This window comes from Hippoglossus hippoglossus, chromosome 7, assembly GCF_009819705.1.
Source record: "Hippoglossus hippoglossus isolate fHipHip1 chromosome 7, fHipHip1.pri, whole genome shotgun sequence".
Taxonomy (NCBI): Eukaryota; Metazoa; Chordata; class Actinopteri; order Pleuronectiformes; family Pleuronectidae; genus Hippoglossus; species Hippoglossus hippoglossus.
In genome coordinates this window covers 1,499,907-1,513,477 of record NC_047157.1, presented here as the reverse complement: position 1 = coordinate 1,513,477, position 13,571 = coordinate 1,499,907, and the positions used below count along the sequence as shown (strand labels likewise).

The window sequence follows — 13,571 nt, the reverse complement described above, 5'->3', positions numbered from 1 at the left end:
GCGCAGCTTCCAAGTCCGAGAACGCTCGGAGAAAGAAAACAGTGTCGGTAAGTTCCAACGCTTCTTCCATATTGAGTGAAACGTCACAAACTGAGGATTCAAGCTGAACTCTGATCAAATGACTGAATCGATACTGAACGTGTGAGAGTCTTTGGTTCATTTAACGACCTGACGCTTCTGAAGCAGCTCATGTTGAAGCTTAGCTAGCGTTAGCCATTCGCTTCCTCCATAACAGGAACCCAATGGAGACTACAGCTCACCCGGAGAAACTGTCTCCGGAGACATTCACTGACTGAACGTTACGATCATTTATTCTTAAAGATAAACCAGGTTCTCTGTTATCTGTCCCGCTTCGGTCCTGTTCTTAACTCAGCTCAGACGGTTATCATGTGTAAACTGCTGGTTAAACACATGTTGATGCGTTAAACTGACTTTGATGTCTCATGTTTTCTAAAGCTTCGTGTTGAATAATGGCGGAAAGCGACTGTGGCTCCGCTGACCGATACGAGTTCGATGCTCCGTCCCACGTCGTCGACTTGAAGGAGCTGGAGAATAACGACGGTGATGATCAGTGGTTCGGTGAGTCTCAGTGGGACTGCACTTTAACATTGACCTCCTCAGACGGTAGGAAACACTTGTTGGACCTTTGTTGACCAGCCGAACGCTGTTTTCCTCTGTGTCCAGTCCTGATGAGCAACCCTGGTTCTACATGTTGTTAAAATACAAACACTCTAAAGTTAATCTTAGTGCAGACAGTTTCTCTCTCTTGTTCCCACGCACCCAGGCTCTGAAACTGATGGTGCAAACAGTCTGTATGAAAGAATAACCAGTATGTAGGTTAAAGCACCTGTTTGAGTTCACATCTACTTCCTGTGTGTCTCACCTGCAGAACAACAGGTCGGGGGAGCAGAGGGTCGCCTTACTACACCTTTAAGACCTGACTGGCCCTTTATGAGAAGCAATTCACCCAACCTGCCCAAAGCCATCGTGATTCCTCAAGTCAACACGGATGTAGACAGCGGTTAGTTAACTTTGCATTATAGCCAAGTACAAAGGATGCACTCCTTATTTTCTGTTAAGCTACTTTAAGGTGGTTTTAAAAGATTGCTTGGTCCTAGTGTGCGTTCCTCTGGTCTTCTGTAATTCAGTGTCCTCATGACTTGGTCAATGTGAATCCATGTGGACTGATCAATGTTCCAGGTCCTGGCACATCCACATCTCCACCTCCAAACCTTGTCACATCCTGGGGAGCTGAAACTGCGACTCGGGCTAATGGCCGACCAAAGAGGAGGACGGCGACTCAACCCCCTGCCCAGCCAAGCAGGTGCAGTTCTTGTGATGCTACACATGCACTACAGTGTGATCGAAGTGTGCTGCCACAAGCTGCACAGTACAACAAATGAAACTGCTGATGCAGTCTGCAGCTTTATTCTTGTACGCTCTTGAGGCATCAGATAATACATTTGTATTAGCATCAAATGGCAACACTGAATTAAACATGTGACAAAGTGCACAAGCACAGAGGCCAAAGGTTTCATGTTCTGCTTGTTTGTGCTTTGTTTAAAGTTGCATTGACACTCTGTCCCATACAGAGGAAATAGTAAATGCACAATCAGGTGTTTGGGGAACTTGAGATTAAGTTGTTAGCATCTCTGTACTTTTGATGTAATTACATGCTTTCTTTTATTTTTTTCCTCATTTTAGGATTTCAAAACGTAAAGTGACAACAACCGGTTCAGCTCCAACACAGTCGGCTGCACCACCATCAAAGAAATCCAAACCGTAAGTGTCATGATTGTCCTTTCATCCCAAGACGTTTATAGATTCAGTACTTATAGTTCTTACATGTTTACAAATGATTGTGATGCCTTGTCGGCTCCCCCACTTTGTATCCCCTTTTTGGTTGTGTTTCATTCAAGTTTTCTACTGCGGCTGTTTGTTTTAGGAGTCCTGTTGCCAGAGTAAGAAGACTTATACTCAGAATATCTGTGTGATTATAAAGCATCCTGAAGGGACTGATGGAACTGCTATGGGTCTGCTTGTGCTAGAACAGAATGTTAATCTGACTTGTCGCCTAATCACATTAGTAAAGTAAGTGTTAACTGTTGTGAACGGCCACATTCAAAGGCTGAGTGAAAAGCCAGCTGGGATCGGAGGGAGGTGAAAAATGCTGAGATATGAGGATTTAATTTATGACTTTCAGTGACTTCAGAGCCCTTTGAACATGGTGATTTGGTCTCATATGCTGTGTGCATGTTGAACTAAGAAATATTATAGTTTCTGGTGCGACCAGTCATCGGCTGGCTGCCTTTAACTACATGCAGAATCTGTCTGGATGGTTTTGTCTACTCCAAAACAGAAATCTGTAGAAAAGTATAATGAGATCAACTCCTCTCAATCTTAATTATCTTCATAGTATTGAATGTATAAAAGTGGAGATTCGACTTTAAATGAGACAGATGTTTGCTGATGTGTTAAACAGGCTGTGCAGCTCTGAAGAACAGGAGCTGGAGCGCATCAGGAACCTCCAGAAGGAAGTGGCTCTGCACCGCAGACAGAACGAGGCCAGCTACAAAGCTGCTCTGGCTGGCAGTGAGTGGATATTAGTGACTGACTTTGTGTGGCTGCAGTTAATTCAGTTCAATGTGCTGAACAACAAGCTGTTAGTTGGTACCATTTGAATATGACTGTTAAATGGATCAAGGTTCACTTTGCTTCTTGAAGGAAATCTGTGTCACTGTTATTTCAGATCCACCCCCGAAGAAGGAGGTCCTGTCCATGACTGTGCCTAAAGAATTCAATTTCACCACAGACAACCGCATTAAGGCGACTACTTCATCCAGTACAGCAGATAAAGAAGTGGACTTCATCAGTCAGCTTCGCAAACATTCCTCCCCAGTAAGTTCTTCATATGATCCACCTGATCCAAATTCTGAATATACTCAGATTTTGTTGCCTTAATTGTGTTCAGCTCATCCTGTCTCTATAGAAGTAGAGTTCAGTTCTTTATTGAGCAGTAATATGATGGTCTGAAAGCAAACAAATGAGACATAATAAAAACACTTTACTTAAAAAAAAATGTTATACATTTATTTTTTTTAAAGGTAAAGGCCATGAAAGGTGCCACTATACCCAAACCCTTCAACCTGTCGAGGGGCAACAAGAGAAAGGTGGAGGGGTCAGGAGCCTATGTGCCCATGGCTCAGCAGATTGAGCAGTACCAAAAACGAACCCCTGACCGCTACCATCTGCGTAGTCGCCAGAGTCAAGAGAGAGGGCCACATCCAGTGAAGGGCGACCAGCTGAAGCTCACCCAACCTCATACCCCACACCTGATGACCCGCCAGAGGAGCCGGCCCACCACTGTGAAGAGCAGTGCTGAGCTGGAGGCTGAAGAGGTGGACCAACTTCACAAGTAAGAGCCTGTTCTTCAGCACACCATCACGTCTTTGTCACTTTCTTAAACTGGTGGTTAGACCTGCTTACTGTCGCATGACGAATGCGGGAAGTCGCGCTAGGAAATGTGGGGACCTGCGCAAGCATTTTTAAAAAATGGAGGAAACTGTTTTTAGAGATTCATTTATTTATATGGATCAAGACGCTTCCTACAACATCCAGTTAATATAGTTGGCTTATAGCAACCAAGTCATTTGCTTGGTGTTAATTTGACTTATGTGACGACAATGATCGTCACTGCCTGCTCTCGCTACGTTTCTGTTGTGCCATGTCTTTTCCTCTATTCACTCTGGCTCGGTGAGTATTGAAACACTGAGAACCATTTATCTGACATATATTAAGCAGGGCTCCAGAGTGAGACCATTTTAGTCGCACAGTGTGACCTATATTTGTTTGGTTCATCTATTTATTTGACTTTTTCAAGCACTTTAAGTTTGTTTTATCATTTTTTGTTGAGTGGTTGGTGATTAAAATTAAATTCTACACCTTTGCTCCTGTTTACAATAATTTACATAATTAGATATGTCTATGGGAAGCTACGCTGAAAATTAAATATTGGGTGCAACTAAAATATGTGGTGGTGCATGAAAAAGTTACGCGCACCAGTGCAGCCAAGGAAAAAGTTAGTCTGGAGCCCTGTTAAGGGGATATGGATTGGATTCAAGGTGCAACTCAACTGGCAAACTGCCCACATTTACTACTCTTGTCACTTTGTCAGTTAAAGTGCTGCCACACTTGACACTGCTGCTGAGACAATGACCATACATGCTGAACCCTAGCTTGGATCAAAATGGGGAAAGGACATCATTGAGTTTCATGGGCCATTAATTAATCAATCTTATGTTCTAATCCCAGGTTTAAATTCAAGGCTCTGGAGCTAAACAGGAAACTACTGGAAGGTGCAGAGCATTTGAAGAAGCCAGCCGTGAAGGAACCCACAGTACCTGAAGGCTTTGAGCTGCAGATTGAAAAAAGGCTCCAGGAGAGACAGATTTCCAAGAAGTCTGAGGAAGAAGAGAGGCCACATACCTTTAAATCCCAGCCTCTGCCCAAAAGGATCCTGGAAGGAGTCGTGGTGAGTTTGAAACTTGCTGCTGACACTTCAATGTCAGATACAGGCTTCACATTAAACTTGCTGGGTTCTTGTTCTGACAACATGAATCTTTAAAGGTTCTTCCCATAAATAAACATAGTAAAGTCGATTTCCTTCTCTCAACAGGGAGTGCCAGAAAAGAAAGTTCGGCATCCAACTGTTCCAGAGTCTCCAGCTTTTGCTCTGAAGAAGAGGGTTCGTGTGGATCGCAAGGTCGAGGAAGTAAGGACACATTTGTTTGTCTTGTATGGAAAGCAACTTTAACATTTATTCGCTTTACTGGATATTCACCAAGAATATTTCACATATCCACAATAACCAGGACAAATATCATGCATGTGTGTTGGGCAGGAAATAACAACTTTCTTGTGTGGTCCTGATGTTTATGTAAAGGATTTATCGACATAATAGTCATGTGTTCGAAGAATGTTCAAGTCAATGAAGCTTTATTGGCAGACAGGACATAAGGTTGTACGAACTTGTATACAAACAGACAAAAAATATGATAATGGTAATAATGATGCTCAAATATAATTTAGACCGATTAAATAAAACTGTTTTCAACGTGAACTCCGGAGACTGATTCAGAATTGGGTGAGGACATTCTCCAGAGTTTGCCTTTCACACATTAACACAGCAGCAGGAGATTCTCAACTCGGACGCGTTCCCAACACAAATCCCCACAGCGTTCAGATGAGGGGTGGGGCAGCAGGCGGAGGCAGGTGTTTTGGATGCAGCTCTTTCCATAAGCACATGAAAAGTACATATCCACAGACTTGGACTGTTTTTAGAAGTGTTTCTTCTGGCCCATGAACAGACAGCTGTGGGTTCCCCATTTACAAGCAGGTGGAATAAGAATAATATGAAGCTGGTACTATGATGGATGGCTTGACAAAGGTACTGAAGAGCTGGCAGGACACTTCACATCTCTATGCAAGAAGCACAGAGTGCACATTGATGAGGAAGAAAAAGTGGGCAATAGACTTGGCAGATGGTCAAGAGCAGAGGCTGGGGATTGAGTTCTATGCAAGAGGAGCAATTACAGATGATCAAGCTTGATGAGAGGACTAATTCAGAAAGAGAAGGTGGAGTTGGCGGACCTAGATCACTTATATTTCCCATAGTTTGCTTGAATAGTAAAAACTGAATAGTTTGGTATTTTGAACTTACTTATTACACCATCTATAAAATATTTGTTGACCTAAACTGGCTTGTCCGTGGAAGTCTCATTATTAAAAAAAATCATTCAACATTTTAATTCTTTAGTTTAGAATTGAGTTGTTTTCAATTGTGCTGGAACGATGATCTGTAAATCCTAGGAAAATTTAGTTTTGATTCCAGTGAATTCTCTAACTGCTTTTTGTCTTGTGTTGTCTAAAATTGAACTAAATTGACATTGAAACTGGTAGAACAAAACGCCCTCACTGTCTGCTCTCGGTTATTTTATATGGATATGTTCACAGTTTTTGTTCTTGATGGATGTAGACTGCTCTAGAAAATAACAATGTGGTTTCTGTGCTCCGATCACAAGTGCACAGCTGAGTTTGTGCGTTTACACCTGGCATTAAAATGTGTCCCCACATGCATCTCATGATCGGATCTCACTTCCCTGCTCTATACAAACAAACAAACAAACAAACGCATAAGTCTTTACTGTTCTTTAAGACCAAGTTGTTTTTAACCTAGTCTGAATACACAAGCCTGTCAGATATCACTGTCTGCATGAGCGAAAGGTAGCGATACGAGTCAGGAGTCTTAATGACGCGCTGTGAAAGATTTGACCAATTTTAGTAAAGTATCGACCATTATGTGGTGGTCCGTGTTGACATTGTGGTGGTGGTCACAAAAAAGCATCAAGAAGAGAAATGTTTGAGTCGTGAAACTGTAGTGGGTCAGAGGACGTCAACTGAGGTCTTTCACATGTGGACCAGGACTGATTCGTGTTCACACTGCTAAACGACTGTGGACACGTGGCCCAGATCACCTTCCAATGTGGTCTGGCATGATCGGATTGCTATCCGATCTGAGTGCATTCACACCTGTATTTAGTGCTGCCCACTTGAGTTTGGATCACAAAAACCAGGTTAATACCAGGTGTGTACAGAGTCGGAGTAATTGAAGATCATTAGTGACCACACCAACTCTGACAAACTCCTCCCCCTGCTCAGACCCCTGTAAATGACCTAAACCTGCTTTTGTGTCTTGTAGGTAAAACAGCCGTCACCAATCAAGCCCCCCCCAGTGCCTCACTTTGGCCTCCCCTTCCAGCCGCGGCTCCCAGAGCACCACCATGTGGAGGTCTGTCCTTTCTCCTTTGACGAGAGGGAGCGAGAGAGGAGGGCAATGAAAGAAAAGAGGCTGGAGGAGAAGAGGAATGAAGAGGTGAGTCTCACTTCCTCAGCCGCTGTGTCTTTATGCTGGATGTCTTAGAGCCAGTTTTCAATCACTGTCCTCTGAACGTTTCAGGTCCCTCAGTTCAAGGCCCAGCCGCTGCCAGACTTTGAGTCTGTGCTTCTCCCTGAAAAGAAGAAGCTGGAGGCCACAAAGCCGGAGCCCTTCAGACTTCTCCTGGATGAACGTGGTTCTGTGAAGAACAGTCGCTGGGAGCAGATGGTATGATGGATCTGCCTCTGAACCCACACAAGCACCTTTTGTTCTTCACAACATTCACACACGATCTCTGTGCCTTGTAGGTGAAAGAAGAGCAGAAGCAACAGGAGGAAGCAGCAACATTCAAAGCCAGACCCAACACCGTCACTCATAAAGAACCTTTCCTGCCCAAAAAGCCAGAGCGAGCTGCAGCAGGTAGGACTGACATTTCATTTTCTCCTCTTCACCAGGAGCCTGATGAAGCTACATGTAGAGTTTCCACTGGACTCTGTTCCCATCAGGTGGAGTGATGGTCTCACAGGAGCTGAGTCAGTTCTTTACTGACGACACAACCTCTGTTTTTTACTCCAACTGATCTGTGTGAGTTTTATTATCTGATCAGTGGAAACATTATAGTTCAAACGAAATTGGAAGTTTTTAACAGTTTGTATCAGTATTGGAAAATATTGTTGATCGCAGCTTCATGCTAAAGGCCTGATTATAATTTGATCACATGATCAGGTATTGAACGTTGTCTGACGGTGAAGCAGCTGCAGCCTTCTGCTCCGAGTCTCCTTCACTATTGTGAACTCACTGTGCTCCTGTCGTCTTGACGATATCTGTCACTGCTCTCTTAAAGGGGACATAGCATGCCCATTTTACCACAAGTTGATATGGTTCCTTGGGGTCTTAATGAAATGTCTGTAACATACTTTGGTCAAAATACCACAAGGATCATTTCAAACAGCACCCTTTTTACCCTGTCTAAAACAGCCCTCCACAGAGTGACCTGTTTTGAGTGCCTGTTCCTTTAAATGCTAATGAGCCAGCTCCCCTCTCCCCCCATGATTTTAAACAATATAAATTACATATTTTATGATATAAATTATCAAATATGCATCCCATACTTTGTATTCCCCTTCTGTTGTCCTGGAGTTTTAATTTTCCCAATCACATAATTAAATGCCCCCCTCTGCCCATCCACTACAAGCACACAAGCAGACAGACAGAGAGAGAAAGAGAGGGGTGGGGGGGGGGGCTATGAAGACCATCATTTACCCCCGAACCCCGACATTCAACGGGTACAACAACAAGCGGAGAAAGCAGAATCGCGGGCTGACCTTATATATACAGTCTATGGGGCTGACCAGCGGAGAAATGCTCGTCCCGTGTGAACAGCCAGGCGGCTGCGCGCTTGGGAACAGCGCTGCGCTTCTGCGTCCGGTGTAAACCCGGCGTAACGAGTGGGGGGGTTCTGTGTGTGTGTGTGTGTGTGCCAGTGTTACAGTAGTGCTGAACACTGTGGAAGTCTTCCACACTGTTGGCTGTGTGGCGTTGACACAAATTCCAGCTCACGCACGGGAGAGCGAGCGGTCGCGCCCGAGCAGCTGCTGCAGCCTCCCAGTCCCAACGATCCAGACAAATGCCACATGTGAGTGAATCGCGGGCTGACCAGCGGAGAAATGCTCGTCCCGTGAACAGCCCGGCTGCGTGCTTGGGAACGGCGCTGCGCTGCCTCCGGTGTAAACCCGGCGTGACGGGGGGGGGGGGGATGAGGTGGGGGGTGGGCCAAGACCATGTAGGGAGACTTCCAGTGCCTTGTTACGACACAAAACCCAGGAAGCTCAATCGAGTCACTCAAGCATGACGTTTCTGACTTAGAGGAACCATAACAAAACGCGCAAGTGTTTTTTCCCAGAGTTTTGGGTTGGTAGACATGCCAGATACCCACATTAACCTGTAGAAGCACTAACAAAGTGGAATTCGCATGCTATGTCCCCTTTAAGTCACTCACTCTTCCACAGCTGTGGAGAACTTTGAGCTGTCGACGGAGCGACGTGCCCGGGAGCGCCAGGAGTACGAGCGACTGGTCAGCGAGAAGGAGGCTCTCAGGGAGCTCATGGAGGAGGAGCAGAGACAAGAGGAGGAGCAGCAACAAAAAGAGGAGATCACCAGGCTGCGGCAAGAACAGGTCACTTTCAAACACGACACCGTTCATTGAGAGGAGATGAGGGGAAATACTATGAGACAACAGTGTAGCTGTATATTTAACCTGTAATGAAAATTATGATATATTATATACATAATGTTAAAAGAGCAGCTGAGAATCCATTGTTATCTTACCAATGTGCGACTAATTTGTTAATAGATTCAACATGTTTTTAAAATCAGTTGCATGGACGAGCCTCAGCATTAAAACCAATTAGCAGTTTGAATGTTGTGTTTTTACAAAATGACTTGTATGGGCTGTATCAGATGGTCTGTGTGTGTGACACTCTTCCTCTGCATCTCCTCTGCAGGTTCACAAGGCTCAGCCCGTCAAACACTACAAACCTGTTCTGGTTAAGAAGAGTGACGTTCCTCTCACGGTCCCTCACACTCCAAAGTTCTCTGATCGTTTCCGCCTGTGATCAAGTGTCTTTTTATTTTTTTATTTTTTTTACCTCTTCAGACTTCATGGCCTGGTCCAGGCTGCATCTCAGATTTATTTGTATTATTCTCTATTTACCTTTGCACAGCTTGTGATCTTCAGGTGAGGTTCTACTGTGACTTCCTGAATCTGGACTGAAAACTAAAGGGGCAGAGTGTTGTACATCAGGGCCTCAAGGCTCTGGACTGAATTGGTGCCAGCTATTATTGGTGTTATCTATTTATGTACATCAGTATTTTAACCATTTTTCTGTTGTAAATTATTATTAAAAGGTCAATGTGTACATTTTAGTGACATCTAGTGGTGAAGTTACATGTTGCAGCTGAATACCCCTCACCTCACCCTTCCCTTTCTAAACATGAAGGAGAACCTGTAAAAAACATGGCGATCTCCGCAGAGAGGACCCGCTCTTGATAAAGTATTAAATATAAAGGTCCTATTCTAGGGTAAAGAAAACAACTGTACAATTTAGGTGAAACACACTAATGAAAACATCACTAAAATTATTTTATATTCAATTTCTGCCAATATGTATCTTACACACTGAACCTTTTTAAGGGAAAAGGATGTCAGACAGCAGCAGGATGTGAAGCAGTTTAACATTCAATTGAAATCATCTCCAGTGTTTTCTGGTTCACAGCAAACACTGACCTCAGTGCTGTTATGATGACATCACTGAGTGAAAGTGACCTCAGTCTGCATGAAGCCACTTTTTTGAAGAGTTTTTAAAGTGAACCATCACATTTGAGTTGATCCCTATAACAGATACATGATGCTACCACATCACCTGCTGCCTGTGTATCTACTGTTTGATGTGAAGCTGCTCTGAGCAGAGAAAGCATGTCTGTTTTCTTATCACATCTGTGAGAAGCTTCAGTCAGGGACAGAACTGTTTGATCACAGCTCAGAACCACTTCAGTTTGGTAAACTGTTTTATTCAAGTTGTGTTTAAAGCACAGTGAGTGTGAATGTTACTCAGACCAGAAACTCAGCTGACTGACCCCAGTGAAAGCAGAGGAATACAGAATCTGTCAAACAGCAGTGAGAATGCAAATACACAAAATAGTGGAGTGGGTTTTATCAAATAAAAATAAATTAAGAGGCATACCAGGTTTTGGAGTATTTCACTTCAATAAAAAATCTAAAAAGAACGGATCTGAGTACAAAAAGGCACTTTATGTAACTTATGGAAGTAAATTCAACAACACAAGGTTTTTACAAAAGCATGTTTAAAAAGTCTGAGCTGAACTGGTGATTTCCTGAGAAACGTGGAGCTAGAGGCAAAGCAGGCTCCAGACCAGTCTTTAGATCGATGAAAAAAAAAAAACTTGTATTTTAATGACCTACATGTTCTTGTTCCAATGGGTGTCATTACATTATAGATCTCTGAAACTCCACTGCTGATAAAGGTTGATTAGAGCCATAAGTTGTGTATGATTCTATAAGTAAGAAAGAAATGGTCATGTTGGACTTTAAAAGAAAAAAAACGTCACCACTCCAAATCAGACGATACAGAGCAGCTGTGATTGAGCGTTTGTCCCCTTTGGTCTGGACTAGCTGGTGGGGTGTCGTCATCTTCAGGGATCCACAAAGGAGACTGCAATGTAGCGGACGCCGGCGGTGGTTGGCAAGCCTTCGTGGTAGTGGGTGAGGCGGCCCGGGTGCATGAGGGCCCAGCCTTTACGAGGAGCATCTACGGCGCAGTCGTAGCGGAGGAACCTGCATCCACCACCCTGCAGTCAGAGCATGACACACGTTAACGTCTGACAGCGGAACAAGGCTCAAGTGCTGGTTGTGCTTGTTCCAGCCATTTTCCAGCTATTGTATAGATATGATATAATTGTATAGAAGGGTTGAAAGTGAATATTCTGGTTTAAGTTTAGTCTTTTCAGTGGTTTTGCTTCGATTTGCATTCGGACTTCTAATACTGAGAGCAACAGAAGCGGAGTTACCATTTTTTCTTTGTGCCAAATAGTACTCCATACTCACTACATACCCCTGGGGTAGAAGTACCCCTGGTTGGGAGTCACTGGTGTTTCTATGGTTACCTGCCACTAAATAGAACCATCAGGGTCCTGTTCATCATTAAATGTGGTTAGTAACACTCCATACTGTTCCACTTTAATAGGATTCACCTCACTGACCACTTACACATTTTTACTAACTTCCTGGCAGCAGATTGTTTCCTTAATAAAATGAATGGAGACATAAAAAAGTGTTCCACACAGGTGACCTCTCTGACCACATGAAAATGATGCTAGTCACCAGATCTCAATCCAACTGGACGCCTACGCCAAAGCTCTTCACCATCATTACACCACCTGTGGAACTGTTCTTCACCTGTCGCACAACCTGGAAAGTGTATGCAGCACTGAGACTGTTCCGGTTTGTGGTGGAGCGAACACACTCACGCATGTTGGAGTTTACCATCATTTGTAATCATCTCTCACAGATCCTCAATTTTTAATATGCAACACAACAAAAAACACTCCATGTTTACTGTGTCAGTTGTCATGTCAGATTCAAAACCTATTTTAACACTCAACCTCCTGCACACATTTCCTTCTCTTGTGAAAACCCTGCATTACATGTTGACTAATGCTGCTTTCAGACATGCACTGAACTCTGGATAATCTCCGATCGAGTGGGGTTGATGACGTTTCTAACTCGCAAAAAACCAACAAAGATGTCAAGAGCTTTTGTTATTGGGCCGATGCCGATGTACTGTAAACAAAACACATGATCTCCACAGTGAAATGTATACGTTACATCTTGTCCATGTCTGAAAACGGCTTTCATTAAAGAGAGTGAGAAAACAGCAAAGTGGAAGTGACTACAAATCATTTGTAATAATTTATAATAGTATATACAAAATAATCAGTTTTTAGCAGTGTAGTGTTGTGCATGACACGTTGTTGTGGAAATGAATTTAATCTACCTGTATTTCCTTGTGCTGCCCTGACAGTAATACCTGCTTTTTAAGCTACATGTGTACATATAATACCTCTAATATGTATGATTAATGATATAGGACTTCATACTCCATAATGTAACATCAGCTGAGCTTCACAAAAGACAGTGAGTGTTGAGCAGTTTTTGCTTCTCAGTTCAAATCCATGTACGATGATGTGATAACACTGTGGATTCATGGCTTCAGTCTATTGAAGATGCAGGGAAACAACATGGATGCAACAATTAACACAAGGATCCAGCTTCAGCTGTATGTGTCATGCAAAGAAGACAGACTCACAAACAGGAGTGATGCACAGGGAATGTTTGAAACACCAGGATGTCGATGAACATGCCAGAACAATGAGGGCATTCCATTTTCAATGATATGACTCTGATTTCAGCGTCATGCTTCTTCAGACCTTCTGAGCTCTTCCAAGTTGATATTCACCTTAAAACAGGGAACAGTAACTCCTTCTATACTGTGTATGTATTATTTACTGATTAGTTTGTGGTCATTTTATGAAGAGATGTAGACTTTATGCTCATCAACGTTGTTCTGATAATAATCTATATTGATTTCCTCTGTATTATTTTTCCACACAACACAAGGATCCATCTGACTAGACTTGATAATGGACGTGGTTCAATCCCTCGGCCACACCCCATAAACACCAGCCCCTCGAACATTGGTCACGTGTATCATGCCCAGATGTACAAAAAGCCTGAGCCCAACAAGAAGTTGGTCATTTTTGCTTCCCAACCACAGTACATGAATGAAGTCCTCCAATAGAATTAAACAGAGTGACTTGACAGTGTGTATAACCTAGAGACCTCCACCATGTAAAGGTATTAAAAGATTGCATTTTCAATGGAGGGCGTGTCCGAGGCGTGGCGTACAAATTTGATGTTTTGAAAAGAGTCACAGCCTTAAGGCAACTACATGAAATATTCAGTCATAGTCCACAGCTCCACCTATTGGACAATTATATGGTCTATACTTTTATGTCCTCCTCATGTCTGGGGTCAAACGAGGGCCTGGTCATAGCTGCT

General features: G+C 43.3%; 2 protein-coding genes across 5 annotated transcripts in view; one reads left to right on the top strand and one right to left on the bottom strand.

Annotated features, from left to right (window-relative positions):
- On the top strand, positions 1–10,883 carry LOC117765124 (targeting protein for Xklp2-like). Its single transcript, XM_034591416.1, has 15 exons — positions 1–47; positions 457–579; positions 890–1,021; positions 1,201–1,324; positions 1,705–1,782; positions 2,483–2,592; positions 2,750–2,898; positions 3,105–3,415; positions 4,312–4,531; positions 4,676–4,771; positions 6,758–6,931; positions 7,016–7,162; positions 7,243–7,354; positions 8,944–9,110; positions 9,439–10,883. The coding sequence occupies exons 2-15, from the start codon at positions 471–473 to the stop codon at positions 9,547–9,549; spliced, it is 2,040 nt and encodes a 679-aa protein (XP_034447307.1). The 5' UTR covers positions 1–47; positions 457–470; the 3' UTR covers positions 9,550–10,883.
- The window catches only part of plod1a (procollagen-lysine, 2-oxoglutarate 5-dioxygenase 1a), a 23,096-nt gene continuing 20,008 nt past the window's right edge, over positions 10,484–13,571 (bottom strand). For 2 of the 4 annotated variants that reach the window (XM_034591404.1, XM_034591405.1), the window contains exon 19: positions 10,484–11,302. In XM_034591404.1, coding sequence (XP_034447295.1) covers positions 11,147–11,302 — 156 coding nt within the window. In that variant the 3' untranslated portion in view covers positions 10,484–11,146. Of the gene's footprint in view, positions 11,303–12,556; positions 13,119–13,571 lie in introns of those variants that run through there. The other 2 variants (XM_034591406.1, XM_034591408.1) reach the window with 2 other exon arrangements.

Coding starts and splice junctions, on each gene's coding strand:
- LOC117765124 (XM_034591416.1), top strand. CDS start 471: ATGGCGGAAAGCGACTGTGGCTCCGCTGACCGATACGAGTTCGATGCT. Junction 1,022..1,200: donor CAACACGGATGTAGACAGCG/GTTAGTTAACTT, acceptor TCAATGTTCCAG/GTCCTGGCACATCCACATCT. Junction 9,111..9,438: donor CCAGGCTGCGGCAAGAACAG/GTCACTTTCAAA, acceptor TCTCCTCTGCAG/GTTCACAAGGCTCAGCCCGT.